The sequence below is a fragment of the Desmodus rotundus genome, chromosome 6 (assembly GCF_022682495.2).
Source record: "Desmodus rotundus isolate HL8 chromosome 6, HLdesRot8A.1, whole genome shotgun sequence".
Lineage (NCBI taxonomy): Eukaryota > Metazoa > Chordata > Mammalia > Chiroptera > Phyllostomidae > Desmodus > Desmodus rotundus.
This window is the reverse complement of record NC_071392.1, coordinates 2,045,230-2,059,046: the sequence shown is the minus strand read 5'-3', so window position 1 is coordinate 2,059,046 and position 13,817 is coordinate 2,045,230. Positions and strand designations below refer to the sequence as shown.

At 53.4% G+C, this 13,817-nt stretch overlaps 1 protein-coding gene across 10 annotated transcripts in view; it reads left to right on the top strand.

Annotated features, from left to right (window-relative positions):
- Positions 1-13,817, top strand: part of COBL (cordon-bleu WH2 repeat protein) — a 136,389-nt gene that overhangs the window by 60,956 nt on the left and 61,616 nt on the right. For all 10 annotated transcript variants that reach the window (XM_053926948.2, XM_053926955.1, XM_053926950.2 and 7 more), the window contains 3 exons: positions 2,010-2,110; positions 3,840-3,914; positions 12,208-12,390. In XM_053926948.2, the coding sequence (XP_053782923.1) occupies positions 2,010-2,110; positions 3,840-3,914; positions 12,208-12,390 (359 nt within the window). The remainder of the gene's footprint in view (positions 1-2,009; positions 2,111-3,839; positions 3,915-12,207; positions 12,391-13,817) is intronic.

Below are 13,817 nucleotides of genomic sequence, written 5' to 3'. Positions count from 1 at the left end.
CGCATTGGGGTTTTAATGACGTTTTTTGCGCATACACACAAGAAGTTCATGAAAACCCCAATGCGGTTTTATATTTTACAAAAACTTCTGTTCTCGTGAAAGTGTCCAACGCTAGATTGCGTTTCTAGAAAAAGAGATTGGTGCGGGAACACTCGGCGTTGGCCTGGCACCAGAGTGGGGTGCGGCCTGTGCCGGCAGGGCCGTCCTGGGGGCGGTGGCCGGTGGCCAGCCACTGCCGCTGTTCCAGGAGAGATGCCAGGGGCTCGGCCTCGTGGCAGTTTCCCGACCCCTGTGTCATGTCATAGGTGGTGCCCTAGCTGGAACATGCTCTGCTGTGTTCGCCTCCTGGGGACCGCAGGGCCACGCATTCACCACATCCGGTCACACGCTGTTAGTGTGCACAGAGGCCAGGCACACACACGCACACTCGACCTCGCTGTGGCTGACACTGGGCCACGCTCTGTGGTGCAGCATGCTCTCTCTTCACCTTCCCAGCCCCGCGCCTGGGGGGCCCTGACGCCCTCCACTGTGACATCCGTGTGCACACGTGGGTGCCTGCCCACTGGTGTGGGCGTGTGTGATGAGAGGCTGTGACGGGCTCGGCCGCTGGCCCAGGGCCCTGGCGCTCGTGACTCACTGCGAGGCTTTGCTGTGTGCGGAACGATCTCACGAATGTGTGTACCTGGGGCTGCGTCGTGGGGCAGCAGCATCCGTGTGCACACCGTGTTACTAACACACCGGCCTCGCGTTGGTCTCTGACCGGACCATCAAGTCCTGGCCAGCGCCCAGGGACGGTGACCGATGTTTCAGTGGCAGGCTTTGCCCGTCCCTGCCCAGATGCCCCCACCGGTGGCCTGGAGGCTAGCAGCGGGCAGTGGTGTGGGGATATCCTGTGTCTGTCCTTCAGGGACACCCACATTTCCTCCTCTGGCCGTATCCATGTGGCTCAGGAGAGAAAACGGGGCGAATTGGTGGCAAAAGCCTGAGCTGGCCCCTGGTGTGTCCGCAAACCAGTGCGTGATGGTGGTCAGCCGTCAAGTGGCGCTGGGGTGCGGCCAGGTTCGGGTTCCCCCGTCTGCAGATGAGGACGCTGAGGCCCAGGCACTGGAGCAGGCTGCCCGAGTGGCCCTCGCCACAGTGCCCGCCCTTCCACAGCCCTGGTCTTCAGTGCTCCCTGGGCCCCCTGACGCATCCCCAGGGGTGGGCTTGTCGAATGCCCTGTGCTGGGCCCAGCCCCAGTGTTTTCGACTCAGGGGTCAGGTCTGGGCCCAGTTCCTGGGCTGCTGACGCTGCTGGTCCCTCCTCGTCCCCGGAACCACAGACCTCAACTGTGCGGTCACCTGCCTGAGAGGGCTGCGTGTCCCCGTCACAAGGGTGCCCGGTGTGAAGTCCTGCTGGCTTATCGGGGACATTGTGACAGCTGCCTGTGGGGCCAGGTGGGGGCCGGGAACATCGGGACCACTCCAGAGCGTCCATTACCGCCTAACTCCTGTGCTGTGCCCCAGAACCAACACAGGGGAGTCCTGGATGTCGACTGCAACTGAAAATAAAAAACTAATAGTGAACAACCCCCCAATAATGAAATAGTGAAACAGTTATTTTTAAAAAATAGAGTCCTGATGAAGAAGGAGAAGATTGAGCATTTAGAGCTCAAGAAATTTTTTTTAAAAAAAAGAAAAGAAAAAAAGAATAGAAGAGGAAATGCGCCCCCTAGAGGCTGTCATTAGAAAGGAAAACAGGCTGGTGGGGGAGAAGGGAAAAAATTTGGACAGGTGACCACACCTGGAGAAAAACACCCCTGTGCCTGGAAAGCTCGAGACCCTGTAGCGGTTTCATATGGGAACTGGGGGCTTGGGGGGGGGGGCTCCAGACGTCTTCAAAGAAATAGTCGATGGTTTTACTCTCCAATAAGAACTAAGTTTAAGAGTGGAGAATGTACTTTTTGAGATTTTATCCTGAAGTGCTTAATCGCTTATGCTGAAAAATAACTTGGTCCTTTTTGCCCCCAGAAACCCTTAGAAAAGCATCCCTTGGCAATGACGAGACAGATAAGGAGAAGAAAAAATTCCTCGGATTCTTCAAAGTCAGTAAAAGGAACAACAGCAGCAAGGTAATGGGCCACGCCCCATGCAGGACTAGAATCACGTGAAAATGCTTCCCTGAGGTGTTTGCCCTTCTGGAAGGTCGGAATTCCTTCGGGTAAAAGGGGGATTATCAGTGCACACTGCAGTGACCGACACCTCCTTCCACGTGCGGACCCCGGAGCAGTTCTCGGGGTGAAGGGGTGTCGTTTACCAGTGGACCCTGAGCCTTGTGCCCAGGGCTGGGGCTCAGGGAAGCTGCTCCAGGTCGGGGTTTGGGTAGCACGTCACAGCCCAGATCCCCACAAATGAACCCGTGTGCCAGAAAGCGCCCGCCAAGCCAGTCTGCTTTTGTTTGCGCCGCGTAAGACTGTGTGCTGGAGGCGGGACACTGACTCAGCTCCTGGCCGGGACGCCGGGAAATGGAGCCCGACTGTGGTTATGGGGACTTCTCCTTCGGTCGGTCCTTTCGCCGCTCTCTCTCTCAAACTGGCTCAGTGTCTTCCTTTTGCACACACCTCATCTTTCCCCTGGATCGTTCCCTCACGTTAATGGTATTTTATTTCTCTCTGGACATTGTCCATTCATTCCTATCCTTACTGGCTTGTTTATGGCTTTGGGGGGATTCGGGTCTTCGTTCCTCCTTTCTCTCCATTTTGATCATTCGAGATACTGTGCTCAGTGGAATCTCTGTTAGTCTTTGCGGACACCTGGGGAGAGAGGTCAGTCACCCCATGTCACAGGTGAAGGAACCCGGAATCGCCACCCTGAGCTAACCACAGTGCGAGCGAATGCCAGAGCCAACCCCCCAACTCTGTCCAGGGCCCTCACTTTCCCCTCCCCCACACTGCATGTTCCAGGACAAGTCGGGTCTCCCTTTGGAGGGTTTGGAGTAAACAATTATTTTAATGATTTCTGAAGTCCTACGATGCCTGATAGTATACACATATGTCAGAGAACAGGATGTGAAGAGCACCCAGGCGTGTAAAGGCGAAGCGAGTCTTTAGTGTCTCTCCTTATGGGGAGTGTGTGTGTGTGTGTGTGTGTGTGTGTGTGTGTGTAATCTCAATGGAGACTGCACTTAAAGGGGCTGCATTCTGGTCGAAGTAGATGACAGCGAATACCCTTCCTTGTTGTAACACGTTGGTGCTTTAATGTTTTAAACATGGTGAATTGTGCCATTTTGACATTATTTATGCTGCTGGCCCCGTCATTCCCAAAGCACGTTAGGCACCTTAAGGCAGTTGGAGTCCCAGGTCATGTCCCCAAAGATGCTCCTTTGGGAAGTCAGGTGGGACCCCGGAGCCAGTTTTCCCACTGAACCAGGTAATCCTGGGCTCCTGGTCCACACACCTGGCCAGTTATTCCTGGGTACACCCAAGCAATGCTGAGCATAATGCTAAACCGAACTGAAAACTCACCAACCCTGCAGACCTGGCTGTTCTCTGAGCTGACTCCGTCACTCAGGTGCGCCACTGTTCCATGGCTACCTGTCTTCTAAGCCAAGGAAAAGGAACCTCAGCGCCTTGAGTGTGGGGTTCAGAGCTCCGGGCTCCGGCCAGTGAGCCTTTGAGGGTGGCTTTCAGGTTCACAGGCGAAGGACGTGGCCGTGGATTGAAAGTACTTAGTGCAGACTCGGCAGCCTGGCTGTGCGGCCACGGGGCCACGCAGGCCATGCGCCTGAATGTTTGCCGAGGAAGATGTGGTTGTTTGTGCCCACTCTCACCTGGAGGTGACGTGTGCTGTGCCCCGTTCCAGGTGGAGCCACCCGGGCTAGCAGAAGCGGACAATGACGAGGACGCCTTGAGGTCAGCGCCAGGCCGGGGCTCGAACGTGAGTACCGCACCCAGGGGCGCCCCGTGGGAATGGGCGGAGCTGCGCGATGCTTTGCATGGCCTCCCACGGAGTGGAAGTATGGGCTACTTTGCTTGTATTGGGGGTGTTGGGGTGTTTTTTCCTCTGAGTCTAGAGAAGCACGAAGCTGCATTTGGCTTCGGTTTTTGTTGCCTGTGCCACATGTGGCAGACGTGGAGTATTTTAGTTTCTACGTCTCTGCACCAGGCAGCGTGACTGGGAAGATCCTTAGTGACACCGGCAGACCTCACGCTCTCCCGACTGAGCTCTGTCCAGTTGCTGGGCGTGGCTGCCGGCTTTGCAGGCACACTGCCAGGCCTGGGTCCGCCCACCCCCAAGCTCTGCGGTCACCCTCTGAGATGATGTCGTAAAACCACCTGGGCCCTCACACCTCAAAGTTGTCATACGAAAAAGGTTCTTCATAGTTTTAAATTCTTGAAAGAAAATAACTTATAGCATCTTATAAATATTGACCTTTAAAGTGTATCTGACAGGAGTTTGATTCTTACTGTCACTTTTTACAAACTCTTCCAACTCTTCCACAACAGGAAGGCGTTTTCATGATTGTTCTTTTTCTGGGTTTCACATTTTCACGCCAGCCCCCATGTAAAACTTTATTCCACTTGGTACAGATTTGTGCCTGAAACTTTCTTTTATCAAAACTTGATATGATAAAAAAAAACCTGACATTAAATGTGATATCACATGTAAATGTCTGTCTAAATTACATTTTTAATTTCATGTGATCATAAAACCAAATTCCATAATTTTAGCTGCCTCAGTTCCGAGTGGATGCCCAAGAACCGGAAAGTGCGTTGAGTCAGTTCTGCCACCAGAGGGCAGTATTTTCACAGGCACAGGGAGTCCGGACCACTCCACCTTCCTGGCCTGGAGATGCTACTAAAATTCGTTGTTCTTAAAATGTTCACAGTTGATAACAAAAAAAAGTGTCCTGAGGGCCGAGCTGCAGGTTTGTGATGTAGAACTGATTTTTATTATAAATCAATTTTGACGAGAAATGTTAAAAGCATAGCTTGCACCTTTCTAAAGTGCTTTATATTCAAACTTACAAAATAAATGGAAGCCGGAACATTTTCAGAGAAGATGCCTGCACTCCAGCGGAGTTCCTGGCCAGCCCTGGCCTGCACAGAGCCGGGTGTTCCTCTCACGTAGCGCCCCGTCGTCTACAGTTTGCTCCAGGGCGCACGGCTACTTATCTTCTGAGTTGCGTCTCTCCCGCGACTGGGGACGGCGAGGGCCTGTTTTGCTTGTGGTCAGCGCCTCGTGGAGCTGCACACCCTCTTCCCCGCGGCTCCTTGCTGCTCTTCTCTGGCATCGTGAATAGTGCGATGGCCTCTTGGTCCCCAAAGCCCTTTTCCATTGCGGGGGTTCCTTATGAAAGAGACTTCAAAGGTATTGGGGAATCAAAATCAAACCGTGGGAAGGAATACAGAGCCTAGAATGTAATCCAGAGATGTGACCCGTAGGTGCTCTGCACACCTGCTTGCCCATGAAAAGTACTTTTTAAAGTTTCCATGTAACACACCCTGTAATGCAGTTCTGGAAACTGTCAAAGGAGGTTTTATTTTGAAAGCTGCAGCAAGGTGGTTTTTCCCCAAAGCACTCAATTCTTAGAGTGAGAATGTTGCTAGATCCCGAATAGCTAGAAGGTAAGTAGGTAGGAAGGTAGGTAAGTGGTGTGTAGATAGATAGGTAGGTAGGTAGGTATGTAGGTATGTAGGTAGGTAGGTAGGTATGTAGGTAGGTAGAAAAGTAGGTATGTAAGTAGCTAGGTAGGTAAGTAGGTATGTAGGTAGGTAGGTAGATAGGTAAGTAGGTAGGTAGGCAGGTAGGTAGGTACATAGGTACATAGGTAGGTAGGAAGGTAGACAGCAGAGGAGGGGTGCAGTGCCTCCCCTGAAATAACAAGTCACACGGGGACCCACTGTCACGGAGGCCCTGCTGTGGGAGATGCAGGTGCGAGGGGCAATGTGGATGCAAAGAAGCTGGGCCACACCCCGCATGCAGGAGAGGCACAGGGAACCCGTGGTGGGTACCACTTAGACCCCAGGGGCCTGGGTCTAATCATGAGAATTCAGATGCAGGGGCCCCGGGGCAGGGCCTGGACTGCCCTTCTAAGGAGATCCCAGGCGAGGCTGCGGGAACCAGGGCGGGCCCACTGCTGAAGCCCAGAGACAGACAGACTCAGAGACGCCCGCTGCGAGAGGCAGGCAGCAGCCTGTGCAGGAAGATGAGAAGGGTCTGGGTGGGGCGAGCTCAGCCAGGACCCAGCCTGCGATCGGCCCTGGAGGTGGCGGGCGTGCCTGGTACAGGGGGCGCCTCCGGCAGAGGGGACGTCGCAGCTGTGCAGGTTTGCTTGGTCATCATCCATGGTGTGTGTGTGTGTGTGTGTGTACATGTGTGTGCCTGCGTGTCAAGGGCAGTTTTTAATGACTGGAAGCACGTACATCCAGAAAGGGACCACAGATGACTTACCGGTTCTCCATCTTTCTTACTGTCACCTCCCTCTGGGGTGACAAGGGCCAGAGCTCCCTTTGCCTCTCATGGCCAGAATGATTCCCCCTCCACGCGGCTGAGGACATTCGCTGTCCCAGATGACAGAGCGTGGGTCTGTAATTACACCACAAGAGTCACTCTTCCAAATGACGGTCTCTAATAAAGCCCCACACGGGGACGCTTCCGGCCGGGTGACCCCTGGGGAGCCTGGTGTCTCCCTGTGGAGGAGACGCTGAGAGCAGGTTTGGGACGGGCCACCAGAGAGCTCGGCGCCGAGCTGCAGGCTGAGGGCATGTGATGCATTTGGGCAAGAACTGCTGTGAGGACGTTCCCAGGAGATCAAAAAGGAAAGAAAGCCAAGATCAATAAAAAGGTAAAGGCATAGTCTTGCCTCCTTGACTTAAAAACATATTTATGTGATACAATGTTTGTCTGTCAGTGTTTTGGTTGAACTGTAGGAACACGGGTTGACTGGCATTTCCCTCTTGGGTTGTCTTTGGTGTTTGTCTTCTTTTAGCAAAATGGGTTTCTGTCTTCCGCTGTGTGCAGGATTTTCTAGGCGTGCAGCCGGAAGATGAGCAAACCATCAAAGCAGGTGACGGGGAAGCGTAGTCCTTTGGAAATACCAGGATTCGCTGAGAAAGAGCTCGAGTCTCACCTGCACTTGACTTTCCCTGACTCGCCTCTCTCGGTGTGGTGTGCGACCTGGGCAGGTGCATGGAGACAGGCAGACGTGTCTGTCGGCGTTTCCGGTGCCAACGATGCAGGCCCTCGCCTGTGTCATTCCAGCAGGACCTGGCACAGGGTCGCAGCGGCTCCTGCCCTGTGATGCCGGTGTGTCGCTAGAGAGATGTGATGTCCCGTTAGGTCAGACGCCCGCCAATGGAGCAGCTCTGACACGTGTCCCCCTGGGTCCCAGCTTCCGAGCATCCTCAGTGTGAGGGGAACGGGTCAAAATCTACAACGACTGACCCAAAAACCCCTGTGCGTGGTACAGTCTCTTTATGACCAACTGAAGCCACTCTTCGCAGTTTTCCAAACATCCTGTGCTTGGCGACTCCGGCGTGAGTTTTTCTCACCCTCCCTTTCCAGTCCTCTGAGCCGATTCAGCTGTGCCACCCCGCCCACCACGTCCAGGGCAGGAGCCACTTTATTCTGTCGCCATTATTATTTGGGTCACCATTGTTCCATTTTCAGGACTGAATCCCCTGCAGTGAGCATGCAGAACCTGAGGGGGGCGCCCGTGAGCCCATTGACGGAATCAGGCCCCTGCCAGGTGATTCCTGTCGGGTGTGGTAGTAATACTCCCTGCGGTGCTGATGGCAGTTCCTTAGGGCAAAGTCAGGCTACTCCCGGGAAAGAGGAAGTCGTGGGTGTTGAGGCAGGTAGCCCGGGCACGACGCCACCTCTGTGAGCAGAGATGCCCAATGAAACCTCACGGAAGCGAGAGAAGGGAGCATTTCCGAACAGGAGGCGAGGTTCTGCATTTTCCGATGGCAGTTGAGGGGTGTCAGTGCCCCTTCCTCTCCTCGACTGCGGGTCAAGGACAAGGACAGGGTGGCCTGGGGGCATGCGGGGGGCCAGACACTAATGACACCCCTGGCCCTGCCCTGGGCTGTGGCAGGGACACTCACTCTCAAGCAAAGGGGTGGCAGCAGAATCACTGGGGGGAACATGTCACTAATAAAATGCTAACGAATATGAATAAATTAGTTTTTGATTAAATGTAAACATTCAAATTAGATTTAAAATTTTACGTGTACATCTTGGCATAAGCGTATGACGAAGTCTTATTCTACTGGCTTAAAATGAATCTGCTGCGTGTCTCGTAACGCTCTCTGTGATTATCAGCCACGGCACTGGAAGGGCAGCGATAAAGCAGAGTCAGCAGTGCCGTGTTACCAAGAAGCCAGCCCGAGAAGCCAGCCCGAGAAGCCTTAGGTGCACTTCTGCCTCACGCTGGTGATGGGAGGAGAGAAGGCAGCGTTCTCTGGGCTGCGGGCTTCTCCCCCAGGACAGCCCTTCTTAGATGACGAGCCCCCAGCCCCCTGGGGCAGCTGGGACTCCCCATCCCCAAGAGGACAAGCAGAAAAGTCCCCTGTGAAGGTGTGAGTCCCCACAGGCTGGGGAGGTAGGTGGGCTTTAGCCCCAGGTAAACAGAAACCTGCCCATGGGGCAGGGTGGGTTCAGATCCAGGGTGGTCTGCTCTGAGGATCCCTGGGGTGGCCCCCCAAGACACCTGTGCTGGGACACCAGAGAGGTCCCACTTTAGGTGTGGAATGCAAATGCCCCAAGCCCAGGACCACCCCACCAGCCCACCAGCCACAGGTAGATGGCAGAACAAGGGGAGAGGGGGCCCCTATCTGGGCACACCTGTCCGGGTACACCTGTCCTGCAGCTCCTGTGTGTGGGAAGCTGCTTTGCATTCAGAGATCGTGCCCACCTCGGCCAGCTCCTCCTGGCACCTGGAAACCCAGGCCGGGCCGTGGGAAGCAAAGGTGCCCTCCTGGCCCTGGGTCTCACCCAATGAAAGGCCACCTGGGGACCTTGGGAACTTTAATTAGTGGTTCATCGCCCATTTTCCCCACTTGCTTTTGGTTTAGCGAGTGTGCTAACGAGAGATTCCAGGCTGAGGCAGTTCCACAAAAAGGCAGACAGCCCGTGAACGTACCTGGAGTGAGGGACTCCTGAGGCCCCGGGGAGGGAACGGAAGGAACTGAGGTGCCAACCTGTTACCTGAACACCCAGGTGTACGGGGGATGGGAATCTGCTGCTCTTCAACAAGCCACAGCTTTCCCGGTCACGCAGGGCACTTGATTGAGTTTGACCTGAACTTAACACGGTCCCGTCATTTTCGGTTCTGTCTCAGCCCTTCCCGGGATGTGCTTCCCTAGCCTTTCAGTGTTGTTATTATAGCTCATGTTACTTATGTTACATTTTATTTCAGCCTTTTCCGTGATGCTTCTTACATCCTTAGGACATGGGGGTAGAGCGTGTGCATGGAAAAGCAGACTTTTGGAGAGGAGTGTATTTTGTCCTGAGATTACAGGACGTGTGCCGTAGAGGTGGCTGTCACCCGCATCGGGTCGCCGCAGCGCAGGTACACCTGTGCTAACACATGAAAGCAGGCCACTGGTGAGCAGGTGTAGGGGCCACCCCTGCACGTGGCCCAGGGTGAGCGTGAGCTGAGCCCGCCAGTCCCTTTCTGCACCAGCAGAAGTGGCTCTAGTCCCGCTGACAAGGGAGCCGAGGTGTGTCCCCACTACCGTTTGCCGGGCAGGTGGCTTTTCAGTTTGTGTTTGAGCATTTGCTCCCTTGATTTTTGACAAACCATTAAAAAAAAAGTATTGAATTCTTTCAACGGGGCAGCATGGTGCAAGGAGAGGAAGGACTCAGAGGCGGTCCTGGACTGGCTGGAGTTTAGTTCCCTCCCGGGAGCCGCCTGGCCCCCGCCCTGGGCCCGTGTTCCCTCACTCCTGAGAAAACCGAGTTAAAATGTCATATGCACTGCAGTTAGAGACTGCATGCAATTTTCAGTCAGCTTGATGGAGAAAAATAACTGTTTTGTAAGCATATGTGAAAAGAGTGGTTTCCACTTCTCACATTTACTTTCATTTCTACTTTAATGATAATATATTTAATTTTGCACACTTGAGGGCAATAACCATTACGAAGGCTTCTATGCCATTCATTTCCATGGAACGGTTACTTGAAAATGATTATTTAGCGATTCCATCTGAACGAAAGCCTAACATAAGCGTGTTCTCAATAGAAAAGGAGACTCTAATACCACCTAGAAGTATCTGACTTAGTTTTGGACGGCCTGTGCTGAGTGCATCTCGATGGCTGTTGTGGACGATTCTTAGGGCGGCGAAGTATCTCCCTCAATCCCTAAGCAGCAGACTCACCCCCGAGTCCCTCACCGGCCACGTCTGGAGGTCGCGCAGACCTGGAAGACTGGCTCACGTGACTGGTTCTCACAGGACGGCGTCTTCCTTGCCAGAGTGGACAGTTAAGAAATGGGGGCAAGATCACTCCCCACCCTTGCTTTTTGGGGGTCAGTTTATCTTGAACAGAAGGGTTGCAAGCACAGCACATCCCATTTGTCTCCAGAAGCATGTTCTGGTGGGAGTCCCACCTCCCCCGCCCCACCCATTCTGGACAAAGCTCCCTCCCCAGGCCGTGTGGCGTGGTGTGTGCCCGTATGGCTGTGCAGATGTGTGTGGGCACACACGTGGCTGTGGGCTCCTGTGGAAGAGCAACACTCACCTTGGCCCCTCAGATGAGACGTCCCCGAGGTAAGGTCCTGCCCGTGTGTCCCTGGCAGGGGCTGCCCAGGAGAACTGAGGCTAGTCCCTCCCCTCAAGGAGGGGACAGGCCAAGATGTCAGAATGCCACCAAGGCAGGAGCGCTCCCAGGTCCAACCCTGACCCCCGGAAACAGACTGAGAAGTGCTTTCAAAGGGCCGTTCTGCACGGACCTTCAGCGACCACGCAGGGCACTCAAAGGGCCGAGCGAGTGTCAGGCACGCAGAGCTGTGGGCAAGGGGACCTGGAAGTTCAGGGTCCAGACAAGGGGCAGGGAAGAGAAGCAGTTAGCATCAGGGTTGTGAAGCGCATTGTCGAGAACGGCATGCTTACGGGGTCCTGACGGGGACACGGTGGACTTCCGAGACGGCAGTGCCAGCGGATGTGGTGTGCGCTTCTCCCTGGTGTTTCACAAGCTTCAACAAACCCCTGCATCTTCTGCCTGCCTCCCCTTGTGTTTGGGGTGGGGGGAGGTGAGAGAGCCAGCCATCCAGGAAAACCCTGCACCCCTCCAGACCCCGGTTGTCCCTCCTCTGGTCCCTGGTTTGTTCAGGAGCCCCGAGATCTGCCCCCTTGGGTGCTCTGGAGGTGGGCGGAAGGCGGGGTATTTAACAGAGGTCACTTTGCAGTGACCGGTTTGCTTAGTCACGGGCCTGCTGTCTACAGAACTCACGGGCTGGGAAAAACATTTATGCTTTTTCTTTACACTTTTCCGTGGGGGCCCAGGTAGACATGGATGGACATGGGTGTCAGGCTACTTCCTGTAGATCCTCACCTGTTTCCTTCGGGAGCTTGCAGGTGATGAACAAGGTGCTGGGCCCCTTGGCTGCCCCGAGTCGCACAAGGAAGCATGACCTGGCATGCACGGCTGCCTTCGGGACCCTGCTGGGCAGGACAGGGGCAGGGCGCAGAGAAGGTGCCAGGTGGGGCTGGGCTCTGTCTTGTTTCCCATTTGAAACCAGAGTGCAGGTTCTTTAAAGGCTCCTTCTGTACAAACCCTTTCTCTCGCTAAGAAGATCCTCAGGTGAGGGTTTAAAAGATAAAATAAAAAGTCTGCTGTTTTGTCTATGACTAAGAAAACATACGGTGTTTGTCTTTCTCTGACCGACTTATTTCACTAAGCACAGTATCCTCTAGGGCCATCCATGTTGTGCCAAATGCTAAGATTCTGCTCTTTTTTACGGCCAAGTAACACTCCATTGCGTAAACGCACCATAGCTTTTTTCTCCACTCGTCTGCTGATGGGCACTTGTACTGCTTCCAGTCTTACAGCAGGCACCTGTCGTGTGACATCTTCTGCGATGGTTTTCCCGGAAAATGTGAGGTTTGCCCCTGCTGGCCAAGCCTGCCCTCCCGTGGACCGACCAGGGCGGCCGGTGGGAGTGGCTGAGCATCTGTAGAGAGAGGGCATGTCCAGTGATGACATGTGTCTGTCTGTCTCCCAACAGGGCTGTTTGACAACACCCAGCTCTCCGTCTGTGAATTCCCGCTCCGTCACGCTGGGCCCGTCCCTCTCGCTGAGCAACATCTCAGGCATGTCTGTCAAGTCGGACGTGAAGAAGCGCCGGGCCCCTCCTCCTCCGTCCCTGCCGGGGTCGGGGCCACCAGTGCAAGACAAGGCATCGGAAAAGGTAGGGGAAGGGCAGCTCTTGGGACAAGTGCTTTTTTTTTTAAACAAGCACATCAAGATTTTTTTAGCTGTCCTGCAACTTCAAGGGGTATCTGATCTTTCTATGATGCATGTTTTAATTATGTATTGGTTTCGGGTGTACAGCTTAGTGGTTAGACAATCGAATACTTTAGGTAGTGTTCCCCTCGATATTTCCGGTAGCCACCCGGCCTCATACAGAGTTATGATGATATTATTGACCCTATTCCCCGTGCTGCCCTTTACATCCCTGCGGCTATGTTGTAACCACCCACCGGCACTCCTCAGTCGCCTCACCTTTTCCATCCAGCCCCTAACCGCCCTCCCCTCTGGCAGCCATCAGCCTGCTCTCTGCATCTATGAGTCTGTTTCTGTTTTGTTTGCTCATCTATTTGTTTGTTATTTGTTCTTTAGATCCCATATATATAAGTGAAGTCATACGGTATTTGTTCTTCTCTGACCAACCTATTTCACTATAATACCCTCCAGGTCCACCCATGCCGTCGTAAAGGGTAACATTTCCTTCTTCTTCATGGTCAAGTAATATGCCACTGTATTTGTGTAATTGTTTTTATCCACTCATCTACTGATGGACACTTGGGCTGCTTCCAAAGCTTGGCTATTGTAAACACCACTGCAATGAACAGAGGGGTGCATACATTCTTTTGAATCAGTATTTCAGATTTCTTTGGATATAGTCCCGGAAGTGGAATTACTGAGTCATAAAGCAGCACCATGTTTAATTTTTTGAAGTAACTCCACACTGTTTTCCACAGTGGCTGCACTAGTCTGCATTCCCGCCAACAGTGCACCAGGGTTCCTTTCTCCACATCCTCGCCGGCACCTGTCGTTTGTGGATTTACTGGTGACAGCCACTCTGACAGGTGTGCGGTGATACCTCATTGTGGTCTTAATTTGCATCTCTCTGATGATTAGTGGCATTGAGCATCTTTTCATATGTCTGTTGGCCATCTGTATGTCCTCTCTGGAGAAGTGGCTGTTCAGGTCCTTTGCCCGTTTTTTAATTGGATTGTTGTTTCTTTGGTGTTGAGTTGTGTGAATTCTTCATACATTTTGCATAGAAGCCCCTTATCAGAGGTGTCATTGGCGAACATGTCTCCCACTCAGCAGCTTGTCTCTTCACTTTGTGGACGGTTTCCTTTGCCGTGCAAAACCTTTTTAGTCTGATGCCATTTCATTTGTTTATCTTTCGTTTCCCTTGCCTGAGGAGACATAGCAGACAAAATATCGCTCTTCAAATGAACCAGCGAATTCTTGGACCTTCGCTGGGTACACTGCAGTCTTACCGGGCTGTGGCTTTGGCGAAGAGAGTGTTTAGGATGAATGTTTGAGCTTTGTCTGGAAGTGAAGGTGAGATGCCGCTTTGGTTACGGGAGGTGGGAAACTAGT